Here is a 16172-nt window from a genome sequence, read left to right as displayed (position 1 = left end):
TATTGAGTTGCTTACCCACTATGAAAATTGAAATATTTGTATGGTACCTTCCCATTTTACGAGGCACACGATCAAACATGTAGTAGAACCACATGTTCTATAGGTGGGTTTACGAAGTGCAATACAGCATTTATTTATTGTATTTTATTACATTAATTACCACGTAATGGGCGCCACATAAGAAAAAAAAATACCCACACAACACCCAAAGTAGGAATTGTGGAAATGATATTTCATTTGAAAGTAAATGAGTTGCCCAACCCCAACACCCCCTTCCCCCGCTAAAAAAAAGAAGAAGATTATTCCGATTGAACATCAAAGCGCAAAGTTATAGCAATCTGTGAACTGATCATTGGGTTGAGCAAGTCAATGGTCTAATTATCGGGATTGAATAATTTTTTATCAAGTCAGTAATTTTTTACCAATTCCCAGATTTTGATAGAACTAGACCCAGATGTATGACTAGGTATATGTTTGGCATCGATGCTGCAGATGCAAAGAAAACGGTATTGCTGATGTGTGGGTTGGAAGCACTATTTTCTCAAAAAATAGTGCCTTTATTTTGTATGGAATCATTGTTGTCAGGTAGTACGTTTCCTAGAGCAACAACAACTTTTTCTGTTTGGTACCAATGCTCCATAAAATGTTTTTTGCACTTCTACCCATTATCCACTACCACATCACTGCCCTATTGGCAGCAACGAGTTGTAGTTCTAGGAAACACCAAACTTGGCGTTGCTCCAAGCCATGCCTTCCTGATTTCCAAGGCGTGGCTTGGAGCACCGTTTTCTATGGAAAAATGGTTCCAAACAGATGATTGTTTCCTGAAGCATCGTTTTTTCCTACATGGTACTGATGTGATGTCATTTTATAGAGCAACAACAACGATGCCAAACAAATCCTAAGTGATGGTTCGAACAGTTAAACTGGCTGAATCAACAATGGTTTGTGGAAGTACTATTGAATGAATGGTTCATCTTCAACATCTAAAATAAGTGGCTGATCTTGAAATGCTTTGAGTGGATATTTTCATAATTTTTTACCATTGTCCCTATTAATTCATAGAACTTTACAAGGGTAATTTTGTAACTTTAGTTTTATAATGATTCCCAAAATCCCAATTTTGGGCTTCATGGCACTATACAAATTGGGGGAGCCCTAATAGCAGTGAAATTTGATCCCAAATCTCAGCTATAACTGGTTCAAGATCGTAGCCATCATCTATGGGTTAATATCCCATTCAAGGTTGAAGTATCAAATATAATACATCTTGTATTGGATGTGTCGTATCATATCTTTTGATCCTCAATGCACCTATTTACAAGTGTTCTCGAGAATCCATTTTTTAAAATAATATATATATATATATATATATATATATATAAATAAAATGAAAAAAATAATAAAAGGAGTATCACACAAAATACCTATAGGTCCTATACACTTGTCCATACACAAAGGTGTATCAATACTTTGAACCTTGATCCCGTTAAATGAAAGGGGCATAGTGATGGAAATACAAGGAGAAGGGTCATTGTAGTAAAACAAAAATTGGGTGTTACTATCATTCCATCGAAATACAAGGTGGGTATCTATAATTTATTAAAAATTTAAAAACTTAATTTCCCCCAACTTTCGGGCAAATACCAAATTTGTTAAGAGTACATTGCTGAAACCTCTCCTAGTTTTTGTACATTGCTGAAACCTTCCCTAAAATTTGTTAATTGCAATCAACTCCCCTAAATTTTTTGACACAGTAGCAAGTAGATTCCTTCTTTAAAATCTTCATATAAGAGGTATGGGAATGTCCAAAATAACCATGCAGTTACTATTGAGGCTGATTTCTATAAAAAAATCAATGCAAACTTCATAAATAATAAAAAAATGAGAGTTTAAATTGCAGTTTTACCTTTTGAGCCATTGATATGAATGACAAATTTGAAAAATAAATCAATTTTGAAATAGAGATTGAAAGACCTTGGTGTAGTGATTGATATGAAAAGAAAAATTGAAAAATAAAAACATTTTTGTCAAAAGTAACTAGGCATTTTGGACAAATTAATGCAGGATTCTAATAGAAGGGATCTACTTGCAGCTGTATCAGAAAAGTCAGGAGAGATGATTTTAATTGCATAGAGGTTTCAGCAATTTGGGAAAGGTTTTAGCAATTTACCCTACTTTTTTTAAACAATTAGTGTTGTTTTTTGTTTTTATTAAAAGCATAAGCAATGGGTGAAACTAGAGGTCACATCATCTACTTCATGATTGCAGAAAAAAAACTTTGCAACTACCAATTCAAATTTGACACGTCATTGGTTAGTAACGACCGTTCTTTTATTTATTATTTTTACTATATTTTGAAAAACTCACTAGTCTTTTTCGGTTCTTCCTCTCTGCCCCCTTTCTTTCTCTCGCCCTTCCTCCTGCTCAGGAGTTCAAATCGTTTGCTCAACACTCCTTTCTCTTGCCCTCCCTATTCCACACCAGCCATCGGCGACAATTACTCTCTCTCTCTCTCTCTCTCTCTCTCTCTCTCTCTCTTTCCAGTTTTCTTATTTCTTCTTCTTCCCTCTTCCTTCGAATTGGCAACCTAGCACTCTGTTCGGGCCGCTGTTGCAACCATGGAGCATCGGACAAAGCATGAACATGTTAAAATGTTAACCTCTAATGATTTTGAACCATAAAACCCTAACTATTGTCTACTGTATCTGGTGTTAGTTATTTGCTGCAATAATTAAGGGATCGAGATTTTTGCTTTTTTCTAACAATTTTGCTTCTCCAGATCAAACCATATCTATTTTTTAGCTTCACTATATGCATGCCTTATTTTAGTTGTTTAGTGTTTACCCAATCGTTTTCCCACTAATGAGTTACATTAAATCCTTATTCCTTATCATCCCACTTTGCTATAGATACCAATAATATTTCTTTGTGATCTTTAAAAGAATTCCAAAGTTGGTTGAATGTTGGGGTTTGGGAGGACTGCTTCATGTTGGGGTTTGGGTTGAATGATGGTTGAATGCACCCATTGTTGAATTTTGGTCTAGTCTAATATTGGTCTGATTATATTTTTTGTTTAACGAGACTGTTTATGATATTGATACAAATTCATGGTAGTAAAATACCTAATCTACCAAATTCCTTAATTATTGACCATTTCAGAAATGACCAAGTCTATATACTTCTCAACTTACCAACTTCCTGGATGAATGTGTGTTGACTTGTTGCAAAGATACTTAAACTTGGCCAACCACCCAAATCTATAAGCTCCTCTAATCTCAACTATAAATTCATTTTTGTTGAATTCTTTATAAAGGTAGTTGAATTCAACTGAAACAATAATCTTGAATTTGTTTTTTTCTTAAGTTTTCCTTATCTTTTAATTTGTATCTGATTTTGGTGTATAGAGTACAAAGCAATGTATATATATATGGAGAGGGATCTCAATATATATTGATGCATCATGATTGGTCTGTGCATCCATGCAGCCATGGGTTTCTAGTCAATACACACGGGAATGAAAGATTATTAAATATTTCATTTGGGTTGTGTTTGGTCAATACACAACCTTGATGATTGTGTCAAGATGTTGAAGAACCCGTAATATACAAACTGGTTATGAAAGAAGAGCGGATTTTGATTTTTTTTTTGTTTTATAATTGTTTTGGTACTTTGACCTATAAATTTGAAAACATGATTCCAACAGTATAGATAGGAACTTCAAAATGTGTGTATATCCAGATTTAGCATCTAAATTCCAAGCTAAAGCTTTAAAACCCACTTTTCTTTAACGAATGTTTATTCTTGATAACTATGTTAGTTAGCTTTTATTACTGTTGAATCATGTTTGTGTATTTATCTATTTTCTCTATTTTTTGCATTTTTTATTTTCTTTTGTTTTAGAAATATAAAATAGTAATTATTGCTTATTTTGATTAGATTAATAAAGTTGCACAATATTAGAGAGAGACCTTTGGATTTTCCAAGGACTCTTATTTTAATGCATATTATTATTACATTTAAGAGAGAAAGAGAGAGAGAGAGAGAGAGAGGGGGGGGGGAGATAATAGTAATAATATAATAAAGGTTTTTAAAATTGAACCAATCAGAGGTCCGATTCCTGGGTCGAACTGTCCGATTGTTTGAACCAAATGGATGGCTGATTCAGACAAAAAAATAAAAATGACCAAAACCATTGGACGATTCAAACGGTTTGACTGCCTGGGTCAACGGTTTGCTAACCAAATCAACGTTTTTTGTAAAAATAATGGTTCTAGGGTAAAACATAACTGGTCGCCTAACCGGTTCCTGGTTTTTCTGGTTCGGTCTAGTTTTGAAAACCATGATATAAATCAAATAATATAAATAGGTTGAGGTTAAACAATCAAAAAGTTATTAATTTAAAAATCCACTAAACTTTCACTAACAATAAATATTAACAAAACTTAGTAAATTATTAAAAATGTGTTTCAATTCCACTTAAATATCCAACTTAATAAACGCTAATAAAATAAGGAATTTAAATATAAAAATATTAATTGATAGTTTTAATAATATTATTAGATAACTTATGAGTTGAGACCTTAATAAGTGCTAATAAAAATACTAATTGATAGTTTTAAAATACCAACAATTAATAAAAAATCCAAAAAAATATTTGAAAAACCTAAACATAATTAAAATACTAAAAATAAATAAAATTATTGAAAATTAACAATATTTTATATCAATAAGGGTATTTACTGAGAACAATTAAAAGGTACAATTAATAGTATTTTATTATTAAAAAAATACCAAAAATTATTAAAAAATACCCAACCCTTAAATTATTAAAATTTCTTTGAAATTAGTTGTATTTTTTTATTAACTATGGTATTTATTTAGTTATTTAAATGATAAAAATACTAAAAATTATTGAAAAATAGTCATATGCAAAAATTACTGAATAATAATGAAAAAACACAAAAAAAAAATTAAAAATTCAAAAATTCTGAAAAACCTAAAGCTTAATTAGAATACTAAAAATAATTAAAATTTTAAGTTAATTGTATTTTATTGCAAAAAATACTGAATAATAATGGAAAATTAATGTATTTTAATTATTAATAGTAATATAGTTAACAATAAATTTTTTAAACTTTAATTAATAGTAATTATAATTTAAGCTATAAATAGTATAAAATTACATTTAATTAGTTTTAGCCAAGAAATTAACAATGTTTCTTAAAATATGATAATTTCCAGAAATTACTGTATTTGAGTAGTTGTAAGAGTAAGGAATTCAAGATGAAGCTAACGAGAACAAAGGCAATAATATGTGACCTTGGATCACCGAATTCAACTGAAAGAGCCTTGGATTGTATGTTAGATGAAGAGAATAAGTAGCAGTCCTCCCACTTCATTCACGAATAATAATTAATAATTAAACATCTCACTTTGAGGTTGTATTAAGCAATCTTATAGGTTTAACATACTAAAATAGCTATGCAGTCTTTCTTTGGAACACTCAACAAAAACGAAAACAAAGCCTTATCCAATTTATACATTATCCTGTTTTACCACTGCTCTCCTTTATTTTATTATTTTTTTGAGAAGAGGTAAAGTATCAATTAATCAAAAAGACAAAAAAGGCTTTGTACAATCAGACGCTGTACATTGGACGAGTACATCCAGAGTTAGACCACTGCCCCATTTGAGTTTACAAAAAGATTTTCAATCTCAAAAGTAGAACTAAGGCTTGTCTATCTACAGAGAATTGGGCTGATGACCAAGCTAACAGCTTCCTCACAATTTTCTGCCACACTTCCTCCACTTGACAACCTTTACTTTGGAATAGCCTTGTATTTCTTTCCTGCCAAATCAACCAGAACACTGCTCCAGGAACCATTTGCCACATTTCTTTCCTTCTTTACTTAAACTTTGGATCCACCAGCCTTTCACAAAGGCTTCTACTGAAACCGGATAGCAGCTTTTGACAGCAAAGGTTCTGAGCACTTTCACCCAAATGTTATAGGTAAAACTGCAGTGCAATAACAAGTGATCACCTGATTCTTCTGCTCTGTTGCATAAAACACAATCCGGAGAATCAATCACCTTTCCTCTCCTTAATAGGTTTTCCTTTGTAAGAATCTTGTTCAGATAGGCAGACCAAACAAAAAAAAGCCACCTTTAAGGGGGATTCACTTGCACCAGATTATGTTCAAAGGAAAGTCTTGCTCCTCTGAGTCAGCTTATTGTAGAAAGATTTTACCATGAACTGTCCCCTTGCTGTTCTCTGACCACAGCCTTCTGTTTTCTGAATTAAATTCTATTTGCATGCTGCATAGCTTCTGAAGTAACCTTGCAAAAGGTTCAATCTCTTAGTCGTTCCGAAAAGTGGGTTCCATACACATTCCCCATCTTGAAACTGCACATAATCTGCCACTTTCGCTTCTTTGTCAGAAAGTACTGCAAAAAGATCTGGAAAACCATCCTTTAAAAGATTCTTCCCACACCAACTATCCATCCAAAACTGACCTTGGTTCCCCTCCCTACTCCAAACTTAATTTCCTTGCTGAAAGAACTGTAGCTCTTATCGATTCCTTTCTATAAACCAAGCAGCCATAAGGCTGATTAGCTTCACCTGGGTTCCACTCCTCATTCCTCGTACCATATTTTGCTTGTATTACTGTTTTCCACAAGTGGCTCCCTTTCTGAACAAACCTCCAGAACCACTTGCCTACTACCACTAAGTTCATTTCTCTTAGCCTCCTTATACCCAATCCACCATACTTCTTTTTTTTAGGCACCTTTCTCCAACTTACCAAATGAACCTTTTTACTATCCTTCCAATCTCTCCATAGAAATTTTGTCATTCTTTTCTCAATTGAATATGCCATCCCTATTGGAATTAGTTTTAGGGATAATAGATAAACAGGTAGATAAGATAAACACTTTCTTAAAGTGAGTTTACCCCTTTGAAAGGTATCTTGCTTTCCAATCAGTCAACCTTTTCTCTACCCTTTCCACTATTGATTCCCAAATGAACTTAGCATTACATTTGGCACCTGTAGGCATTCCTGGGTACTTTATTTGTAACTCACCCACTTTAAAACCCCAAACGTTTGCCCACTGATGCAATTCTTGCATCTCACCCACTGCAACCAACTTACTTTGTGCACATTCAGATGTAGACTCGAGACCACTTCAAACCACTATAATGTTGTAACCACTTCAAAACCAATGTTTTAAAAACGACCTGGAACCAAAACCGTTCTGGCCACTAGTTTCCAAGTTGACGGTTTGACTGTCTGGTTCGAACGGATGGCCCATTCTGACAAAAAAATTAAAAAACAATAATTAAAATAAAAAATGAACAAAAATTGTTGAATGGGTTGACGGTTCAACTGCTTGGGTCAATGAGTCGTTGACCAATTCAACGGTTTTTGGCTAGGGACTGGGTTTGGGGTAAAATGGAACTGGCTGCCTGGATGGTTCCCGGGCCAAATGGTCCAACCATCTGGGTCAACGACGGTTCGAAAACATTGCTTCAAACCCACTTTTTTGAACTCTTTTATTCTTCTAGTAAGTTTGGCTACTTGGTCTCCACTTATTATAGAAAAGACTAAACGTTTTTCTTCTTGTTTCTAGGATGAATATAACTATCCATATTTGCTTCCTAGTTATTTTTGGATTTGGATGGATGCAGAAGTGTCAAAGACAGAAGGAAGGATTGGACAAACCACAAATGTTGTTATTGGAGGTACAATAACAGATGATTCTACGAACAAGTGGCTTGCTCTAGATCAAAAGGTAAGGTCATAATCTCTTCCAAATGCATACTCCCTGTTCCCCCTGGTCGCCTTTTGGATAAAAAGAAGGAATGCATTCACCCAGACTTGACATCATTAATTGGCTTCTCTAGTCAATGTATTTGTTCATAGACATAAAATGTATTTGCAAATTAAACAAGGTGAACTTCAATTTGCTTTTGTGGTTGCACATAGATTAGAATAAGATTCTTGTATTGCACTAAGACCATGAACATGTAGTTTCTCCAACTCCAAGACTATGATAGAATCTGTTTTTCAAGTGATACATGAATTACCCAATGGTTAGTTGCCTCAAAGCTCCACACTCATAAAAGAGAGGGAGAGAGTGTGTCTTCTAATTAATTTTTTGTCTGTTGATTTCACAGGTAAACTCATATCCAACAGTTAGAGGATTTACTGCAATTGGAACAGGGGGTGATGATTTTGTGCAAGCCATGGCTGTTGCTATTGAATCAGTACTCCAATATCCAATTCCTGAGGTAGATTACTGTTTCATTGCATTTCAAACATCTCTTAGAAACGATGTTTATATTCATGCATTAGTGGGTTCATTGATAAGAAGCAACATGTTGCACAAGCCCAGAGTATATGTATTTGGTAGTGATGAAAACATTGGAGCTGCCAGTAAGGCTCCCAAGTGGTGTCCTCTGTCGGTAGACCGGCCCATTCAACAAGTGCCTGCTGGATGGCCTTCTTTCCCAATGTCACCCACCGGAAATCAATGATGCGCCACGGTTATGGTCCAATCTCTCCGCATGTAGCCTAGCCAGCCTGATCGCTGCAAGTAAGGAAGTTGGTCGTAGTGCCTTGACTTCCAAGCGGATATCATCCCTTAGCCCGCCGATGAAGCTGCTGACCAAGGCATTTTCTGGCCAAACATGGACCCTGGTGGCCAATTTCTCGAACTCCTCCTGATAATCCTGCACCGATCCCGTCTGTTTGAGTTTGGACAGGATGTTGTCATAATTTTCGTAGCTTATTGGACCGAAACGTACACAGAGTGCGTTGGTGAAGTTGGGCCATGAAATTTGGGGGTGAGTACGTCGGAACCATTGGTACCGGAGTATAGCGTCTTTGTCCAAATTGGAGGCTATGGAAACCCTCTGGTGACCAGGAACCTCATGATATTCGAAGTACTGCTCAGCCTTGAATATCCAAGGAATGGGATCTCCTCCTGCGTACGATGGGAAGTCGATTTTGGTCATCCGTCCAGGCCATGGTCCTCGTTGTTGACTGCCCTGGTTGGACGACTTCTGGTTGCCATCCCTTCTGCTTGCCGCTGAGTGGTCTCTCTGAGATATGAGGGCTGATAGGGCCTCCTTCATCTCCTTCATATCTATGGCCATTTGGTGTAGACCGACCTCTAGTCTATCCACCTGATCATCTGCTGACACCAAGCGAGTGTTAGGCACCTTCACTCGAAGGACCTCAAGCTCTGATACAAAAAGTGGTAAGTTCGGCTCACTACAAGAGCCTATTCGAAGGGCTCAACCTCTTGAAACGGAGAAAGAGAGAGAAAGAGAGAGGGAGAGAAAGAGAGGCTAGAGGGTAATCATTTCTTTCATATCAACTGAGATCGATGTGCCCCCTTATATAGTGGGTGGCTACTATAAAAATTATTCTAACTAATTACGCCAGTACCGAATATTCTAACAGATTACTGGTAGGTGTCAGGCGCTGGGTGTGGCTGATGTGGCCTGACTAATAACTGCTGCATGTGGACGTCCCATCCTTTTCTTCTTATGTCCATAGACTCTCTTGGTAGGAGGTCTGGGCTTGGTGTGCCCAGTGATGGGCCTGGGCTTCCAAATAAGGTTTGCATCAAAATCCATTTTAGTATTTCTTTCACTCTTTTAGATCCTTCAGCTTGTACTATATCCACTCCTATTTGTTGTTGCAAATGTTGATCTTTTATGCATATGATCAAATCATCTCAGTTGGTTTCCCATTATCTTGTCACCTAATGGGTTGACTCCTAAATTCCAAATCCAAATTAGAAATTTGTTTCTATATCTATCCTTGCACCCATCCAAGATCTTCAAATAAGCATCTCATTTTATAGAGATGCTATTTCTTCATTGGACAAACATTATTTTGTAACAAAAATGTTGGTCTTGTAGCTGTCTTATTGGTATATCTTGTTCACACAATACTCTGGAAGCACACCTCTACATCATTACCAAGCTCTGGTTTTATGGACAATGCCATCTTTTGATTTTTTTGTTGCTAAAAGACTTACAAAAAAAGACCTATTATTTAACATGCTTTAAGGGGACATTACTTAATGTAGTGGTAAAGTCTCAGGCTGGCAAGTGTGAGAATGCAGGTTTGAGTCTGAAGTGGCCACTTTGTGCCAAAATAAAAAGGTTAGGACCATATCTAGTCTATCCTTCCAAGACCCCAGATGGCTAGAACCAACATTGGGTAATGGAATTTTTATTTAACATGCATTAATTAAGAGTAGAAAGTCAAATTAACATAAAAAGCAGATGCATCATTTTAAGACTCTAGCAGCATAGTTGTGAAGCAACTTTGAACGTGTACTTACTCAAGCCAAATATACTATGCTTGCTAATATTTCCTGTTACTCCCTTACAAGAAATTTAAATGAAATGTGATTGTTCACTTAATATTTTTCAAGAAATAGGAAAAAGAAGAACGTAGACTCATGAGAATGGGGGAAGAAAGAATTCATAGGGAAATTATTAAGGTGTACTACACAATAGCTGACACATTAGCCTCCTCCTGATTGGAGTATATATGTTATCAATGCCTATCATAACAAAAAACTGATCATGTTGATGCTTGAAAGGTGTCTTAGTAAGTGCATCTGCTAATAGATTTTGTAGTTCTGGTGTAGATATCCATGTGATTATGGTACACCGGCTTGCTAACTTGTCTTTGGTGCTAGTATCTCCTTAGGTTCTCAAATATCTCCATTTATTGAAATTTGTTGGAACGTCACCTAGTTTAGCATTTAAAATGACAATATGTTCCAATATATCCATCACATACCATATAGACTTGATCTTTCACATCCTTTACCCATAGTTTTCAAGGTGCCAAGGCAAGGCTAGGTGACAGGGGGGTGCCTAGTCGCCTAGGCGCCCGCCTAGGCGATGGATTTTTTTTAAGTGAAAACATAGGCGATGGATTTTTTTTTAAGTGAAAACATGTATCGTAGGGTAGTTCCCTGGGTCCCATAATCATATTTCCTTAATAAATATCCATAATTTTCATAAGAAAAGTATAAACTTCATGTTAAAAGTACAGAAAATCAACATATTCCAACATATTCATGAGAAGAAAAAGAAAGAAAAGAAAATTCGAAAAATATAGGGGCTGAACCCCTATTTCTGTTATAGGAAAAGTTGATTGGATCAACATTTTAGTATATAAAATGTTGATTGGACAACATTTTATGTTCTTTCTTACTTATTGGTTTAGGTTTTGAAGTCTTTGAGGGTTCAATACAGCATTTAGCAATGTTTGTGTTGATTAAACCCTAACAAATAAGAAAATAACAAAAATAAATTAGTATATAAACACAAAATGAATATTTTAATTTAAAACCTCAAAAAATTAAGAATATAAAAGTTTGTTATAACACACTATAGAAAACTGCTTGGCGATTAAGCGAGGCGAGACTCCAAGGGCGCGCCTTGTCGCCTAGGCGTTGCCTTGACAACTATGCCCTTACCTTGATCCCCCACTACAAGTAATAATTACATCATCAGCATATATTACTAAGACAAATTTTCTCACTTCATAAACAATGTCAATTGGTCCATAAATTTGTTTTTTTTTTTCAATATAATACCTTGTACAACTCCTTTTGAACAACAAATTTAGTACCATGGTACAAAGTGTAGTACTTTTTTCATCCACTATAGTCTTTCACTTGCTGCTATTTGATGATACTTCATACTTCATGAAGGGGTCAAAAATGACAAACGTTATCAAATTTAACAAATTGAGAAATAGGGCACACTAGAAGAGCATTTCCCTTTACCAAGGACTACTAAAAGATATAGCTGGATCGTGGATGGAAGAAAACTAAAGAAGGGATAATCTTTTCCATTCTAGCAAATATGAACTTGAAATGGAGGTTTAGAAGTAGTCTGCTTACCTAGAATAACCAATGTTGCCAAGATGTTCAACAGGATAAGAAACAGTAATTGATAGAATAACTAGCAAGTGTCTAACCTTTTTTCGATCAATTGGCAAGTGTCTAACCTTGATTAGAAAAACAAAGGTGTAGATTTGAAAAAATAACCTAAGCACAATCAAACCTCTTTTTCAGTTGAGGCTTTAAGTTATATGACCTTTAAGTATGATAATAGCCCAACAAGACAAGTTGGTAGCAGGGTCCTATACCAAATTTCCAGACCAGGTCCTACATTGAAAAAGCCAAAAGTACAAGGAAGAAGGTAAATAGGAGAAGACCATGAAAGATGGTTTCTTTTCTTTTCTTTTCGTTTTTTTTTTTTTTTTTTTTGGGGGGGGGGGGGGGAGGGTGTTTAAACTATCAAGGATTAAAGTAGCAGATGAGAATTACACCTCTGATTATTTTTTGGAATACACTGTGTTTATTTAAGGAGTATGAGCAACTTCAAGCAAGAGCTCCCCCTTTTTTTAATTCTCTCGTTTTACTGGACAAATTTGTAAACATGAGATCAACTGCGCTTTTGATGTATCCTGTCTTCTGGACTTTTATTTGATTACTTGGATCTTTTAACTTACCATTTGAAGTCATGCCTGACAACAGGGACACGTGAAGCAGAAATTATCTTCTAGGGGTAAATACGTGTCTGTAAACATTGGACCTGTTCAAGTTGTGTCTAGTGAGCAGGTTCTCTCTCTCTCTCTCTCTCTCTCTCTCTCTCTCTCTCATGTGTGTGTGTTGCATGCAGACATGCATGATTGTGCTTTTTGTTTTCCCCTTTGGCATGGGATCCATGCATATTCTGATACGAGGCACTGGAAAACACATCATCTTTTGAAAGTGAATCAAGATTTGCAGAACTAGTCTAATTTAGGTCGACAAGATCATATTCTTTTCCATAAAAAAATAAAAAAACAAAAAAAAATTGATAGTGAATCTCAAAAAAGAGTAGATATGCAATTTTTTTTTTGAAAGAAAAGCTCAGGCCCCTCGTCATAACTTAGTGCAAGCCACCATTGTTGAAAAGCTTTTACATATCCTTTCTTCTTGAGTAACGAACTCTAGAACATTGTTTGTGACATGTACTGGTATTGCATTTTTTTTTCAGGTACAAGCTGTGTACAATGCTATGAGGAGAGATGACAGGATGAAGTATTTTTTGTAGGGTATGCATGTCCCATATATTTGCATAGAAGGCAAACGATATTGGGTGGTTTAGCTGTCTTTCTTTTCATTTAATTTATTTTGGTCTCTCTCTCTCTCTCTCTCTCTTAGTTCATAGGATCATTATTCATAACGTCAGTTGTAGCCTAAATCATGGAAAAACTGATCGAATATAATCTGCTGCTGATTATACCCGATTATGACTTTCTCAAAATTTATGAATAATTATATATCTTCATCCTCGTTTGTTCTACCTTCTCAAACTTATGTACCTATAAATGGTTAGGCATTTCTGGTCTATAACTTTGTCAGTTGTCACCAGTTCCACAGGTCCCGTGTACCCACCAGCCACCATTGATAGGCCCGATCATGAATCATGTCTTTTTCAGAAGACTGGGACTATAGGGCAGAGGAAAGGACTGAAACTTGAAAGACGCTGTTGGTCATAAGCGGAATGCACTGATCTTGAGGGAATGTTCACCATGTGATTGGCTCTATCTCGGAATTTGTTTGATGCTTTGCTATACATTCGAATTATGAGCACATCATTCAGGTAATCAGGTTATCTGAATGATTGATTTGTATGTCTGAAGGCTGAAGTGCTTGCAAAGAACGACTTTCTTTCCCAACTACGGCTCAACATCTTGATATTTATTTGCTCTAGCAAGATGGAGGGGATTGTCATTCTGAAGAAAAGACCAACTTTACTCAAATGTGATTTGAGTAAACCACATTTGGATATGAAAGATCAATTCGGTTTTTAAGCAGTAATAAACATCATTCTCAAATGTCATCCAGAGCATTGATACTTTGAACCATGCATTGAATCTAGATCTGCCCCCAATCTGATCCGATTAAGATCGTTACCAGACGATATATTTGTATGTATGGAAATGTGTATATATATAAAAGAAAATAGAGCATAAAACCCCTTCTCCAATCTCCATTGAAAAGGATGGTGAGGCTACGGCCAACAGGCCAATTTCTGCTACTAACATAGCATAAAAAATTGGAATGAACAATGTCATCCCAATTTCCCAAGTAATCTTAATTCCCAAATCATCCACGAATTAGGCTGTATTGTATGAACATCCTTCTCTTGCCTTGTAGTGATGCGACTCAGCTCTTGGGTCTTGGTCCAAGCTACAGGAGGTATCGCTGCTATAATTATAGTTGGCAGCAACTAAACTGGTGACAGGCACAACAATTTGATCTTAGGGTTTTAGAGGTGTTTGAGTGTTGTTGCTGCTTCTCTGGTAGTCTTGTAGGCTCATCTCTGGTAGCAACAACAAACAACAGTCCTCGAATTTACATGGGTTCGTTTGTACCGCTCGGCCGCTCCGTCTGAAAGGATGCCATCCTAATCCCACGAGGGTTGAGCAACCAATGGAAGAAATAAGATACTGGACTTCAACCGTTGCTTGCACTTGCAGTATTAGAACAAAAATTTGCAGAGCTCGGGTTACCTTTGATCCTAAAATGCCAAAGTTTCCCTTTAGAAGAAACCAAATTCTCATCGCAAAGGAATTCCCAAGAAAACCACTTCTCAATTGTCCGGTCTACGTCATGAACAATTACATCTGTGATATTCCCTGGCCTAGCCCTTGCTATCATACTAGCCGTGTAGATTGTGGTCATCCTGCCTGGTGCCTCTAAACTGTCTCCACTCGGTCCATCCACCACCACCACGTCCCACTTCAACCGGTATACCTCCCTCGGTAGCTTTGTCAATGCCAATTGGCAATTTGAGATTTTCAGAGATCCCGCTCCAGGACTGCAAGCTGGGTCTGCCCTTGCTTCTTTAAGGAGTTTGTATGCTTCTCCTGAAACTCTCTGGTGCTCCACCTTGCAGATGCGAGTGCCGCCGGCTTTGGAGTTCGTTGTGAATGTGTTGAGCTTTTCTGGGTCGTCTTCAAGAAACATGGTAGTGCCACCGGCATTGAGATTAGATAGGTGAAGGAGCTGGGGTCCTAAACCAAACACTAGGAGGTTGCAGGGGGATCTAAGAGAGATAACATTTGACATGAGCTGGAATTCCTTCTCTGAGAGGGTGGCTGCAATAGAGGAGTTAGCGTGGCATGTAACTGCGCGAGGTACGCGTGAGGAGAACTGCGCGCATTTTGGGGATGAAAAGGAGCATCCATCATCACTAAGAATTTGAGGTAGAGCTGGGGTTGAGTGAGAAGATGAAGAAGTATTGGCTGTGATTTTGAGGAGCCTGAGTAATGTGGTCGAAGAGAGGATGAAGAAGACGATGAGGATTGGTTTTTTTGTGGTAATTTTCATAGTATTTGTTCCACTATTCGTATTGTTTATGGGATTGGCAACCTCTGTGACAACCAAGAGGAAGATCAACTGGTGATTGCAATCGGGGAGAGTCTCAACTCTCAAGGAAATGGGTCATCCAGAGACTGACAACAAAAAGATGATGAAGGTTGAGCTCTCCTTTCCTTTCCACCACCACCATCACCTCTTCTTGTGGTGGGGATGATGTTGGCCGGTAAGGTTTTTGGTGATGGAGTGTTGCTTATATTGTCACTCAATTGAGTGCTAATTTGTTGAGTAAGAGGGAGGAGAAGGTTTTCCTTGCGTTTCAAGTATTAGCACATTATTAATTGAATGTCAGCTGAATGATGTATCCACCAAAGAAAAAAAAAGTTTGTTGAATTGCCATCTATCAATCGAATGTCAGCTGCACCCACCAAAGAAAAAGAGCATCAAAATTAGTGGTTAAATTTGTAGTTAACGGAATGTCTTTTTGTTTGAATTGCCTTAATTAAATACATAATTTCTCTGATACATGTTCCTTAAATGTGTATAAAGTGGGCTGTTAAGTATTTAAGGGACAGGCTTACCAGATCCAGACTCTGGAATGCCCTTTTGAAAAGAGATGCGAAGGCGATCGGTTTTTAATAACCATTTATTTAGCTTTGTTTTAGTGGGTGGGGTTGTCTGTCATCACTCATCCGGGTACTGTGACTATCTGGAGGTTGATCAAATACGATTTATAGTTACTCACCATCTTCTTTTCT

At 36.5% G+C, this 16172-nt stretch overlaps 2 protein-coding genes across 3 annotated transcripts; one reads left to right on the top strand and one right to left on the bottom strand.

The window, feature by feature from the left end:
* The first annotated feature begins 5260 nt into the window (after window positions 1-5260).
* On the top strand, window positions 5261-14073 carry LOC148853511 (uncharacterized). Of its 2 annotated transcripts, XR_016112319.1 has the most exons (5): window positions 5261-7791; window positions 8177-8290; window positions 9468-9625; window positions 12580-12663; window positions 13463-14073. XR_016112319.1 is itself a non-coding variant. In XM_088982422.1 (4 exons), exons 1-4 carry the CDS (start codon window positions 7678-7680, stop codon window positions 13496-13498), a joined length of 348 nt encoding a protein of 115 aa, XP_088838548.1. In that variant the 5' UTR covers window positions 5261-7677; the 3' UTR covers window positions 13499-14073. The 2 variants fall into 2 exon arrangements, 1 of the variants encoding a protein (XP_088838548.1); XM_088982422.1 differs by lacking the exon at window positions 9468-9625.
* LOC148853510 (glucuronoxylan 4-O-methyltransferase-like protein (DUF579)) lies at window positions 14061-15947 on the bottom strand. The gene has a single exon (XM_088982421.1). The coding sequence runs from the start codon at window positions 15424-15426 to the stop codon at window positions 14551-14553; it is 876 nt and encodes a 291-aa protein (XP_088838547.1). The 5' UTR covers window positions 15427-15947; the 3' UTR covers window positions 14061-14550.
* Between the last annotated feature and the right edge of the window lie 225 nt (window positions 15948-16172).

This window comes from Nelumbo lutea, chromosome 4, assembly GCF_056320005.1.
Source record: "Nelumbo lutea isolate HS-2025 chromosome 4, American lotus-T2T, whole genome shotgun sequence".
Classification (NCBI taxonomy): domain Eukaryota; kingdom Viridiplantae; phylum Streptophyta; class Magnoliopsida; order Proteales; family Nelumbonaceae; genus Nelumbo; species Nelumbo lutea.
Note: the sequence above shows the minus strand (reverse complement) of the source record. Positions and strands in the feature narration are given on the sequence as shown.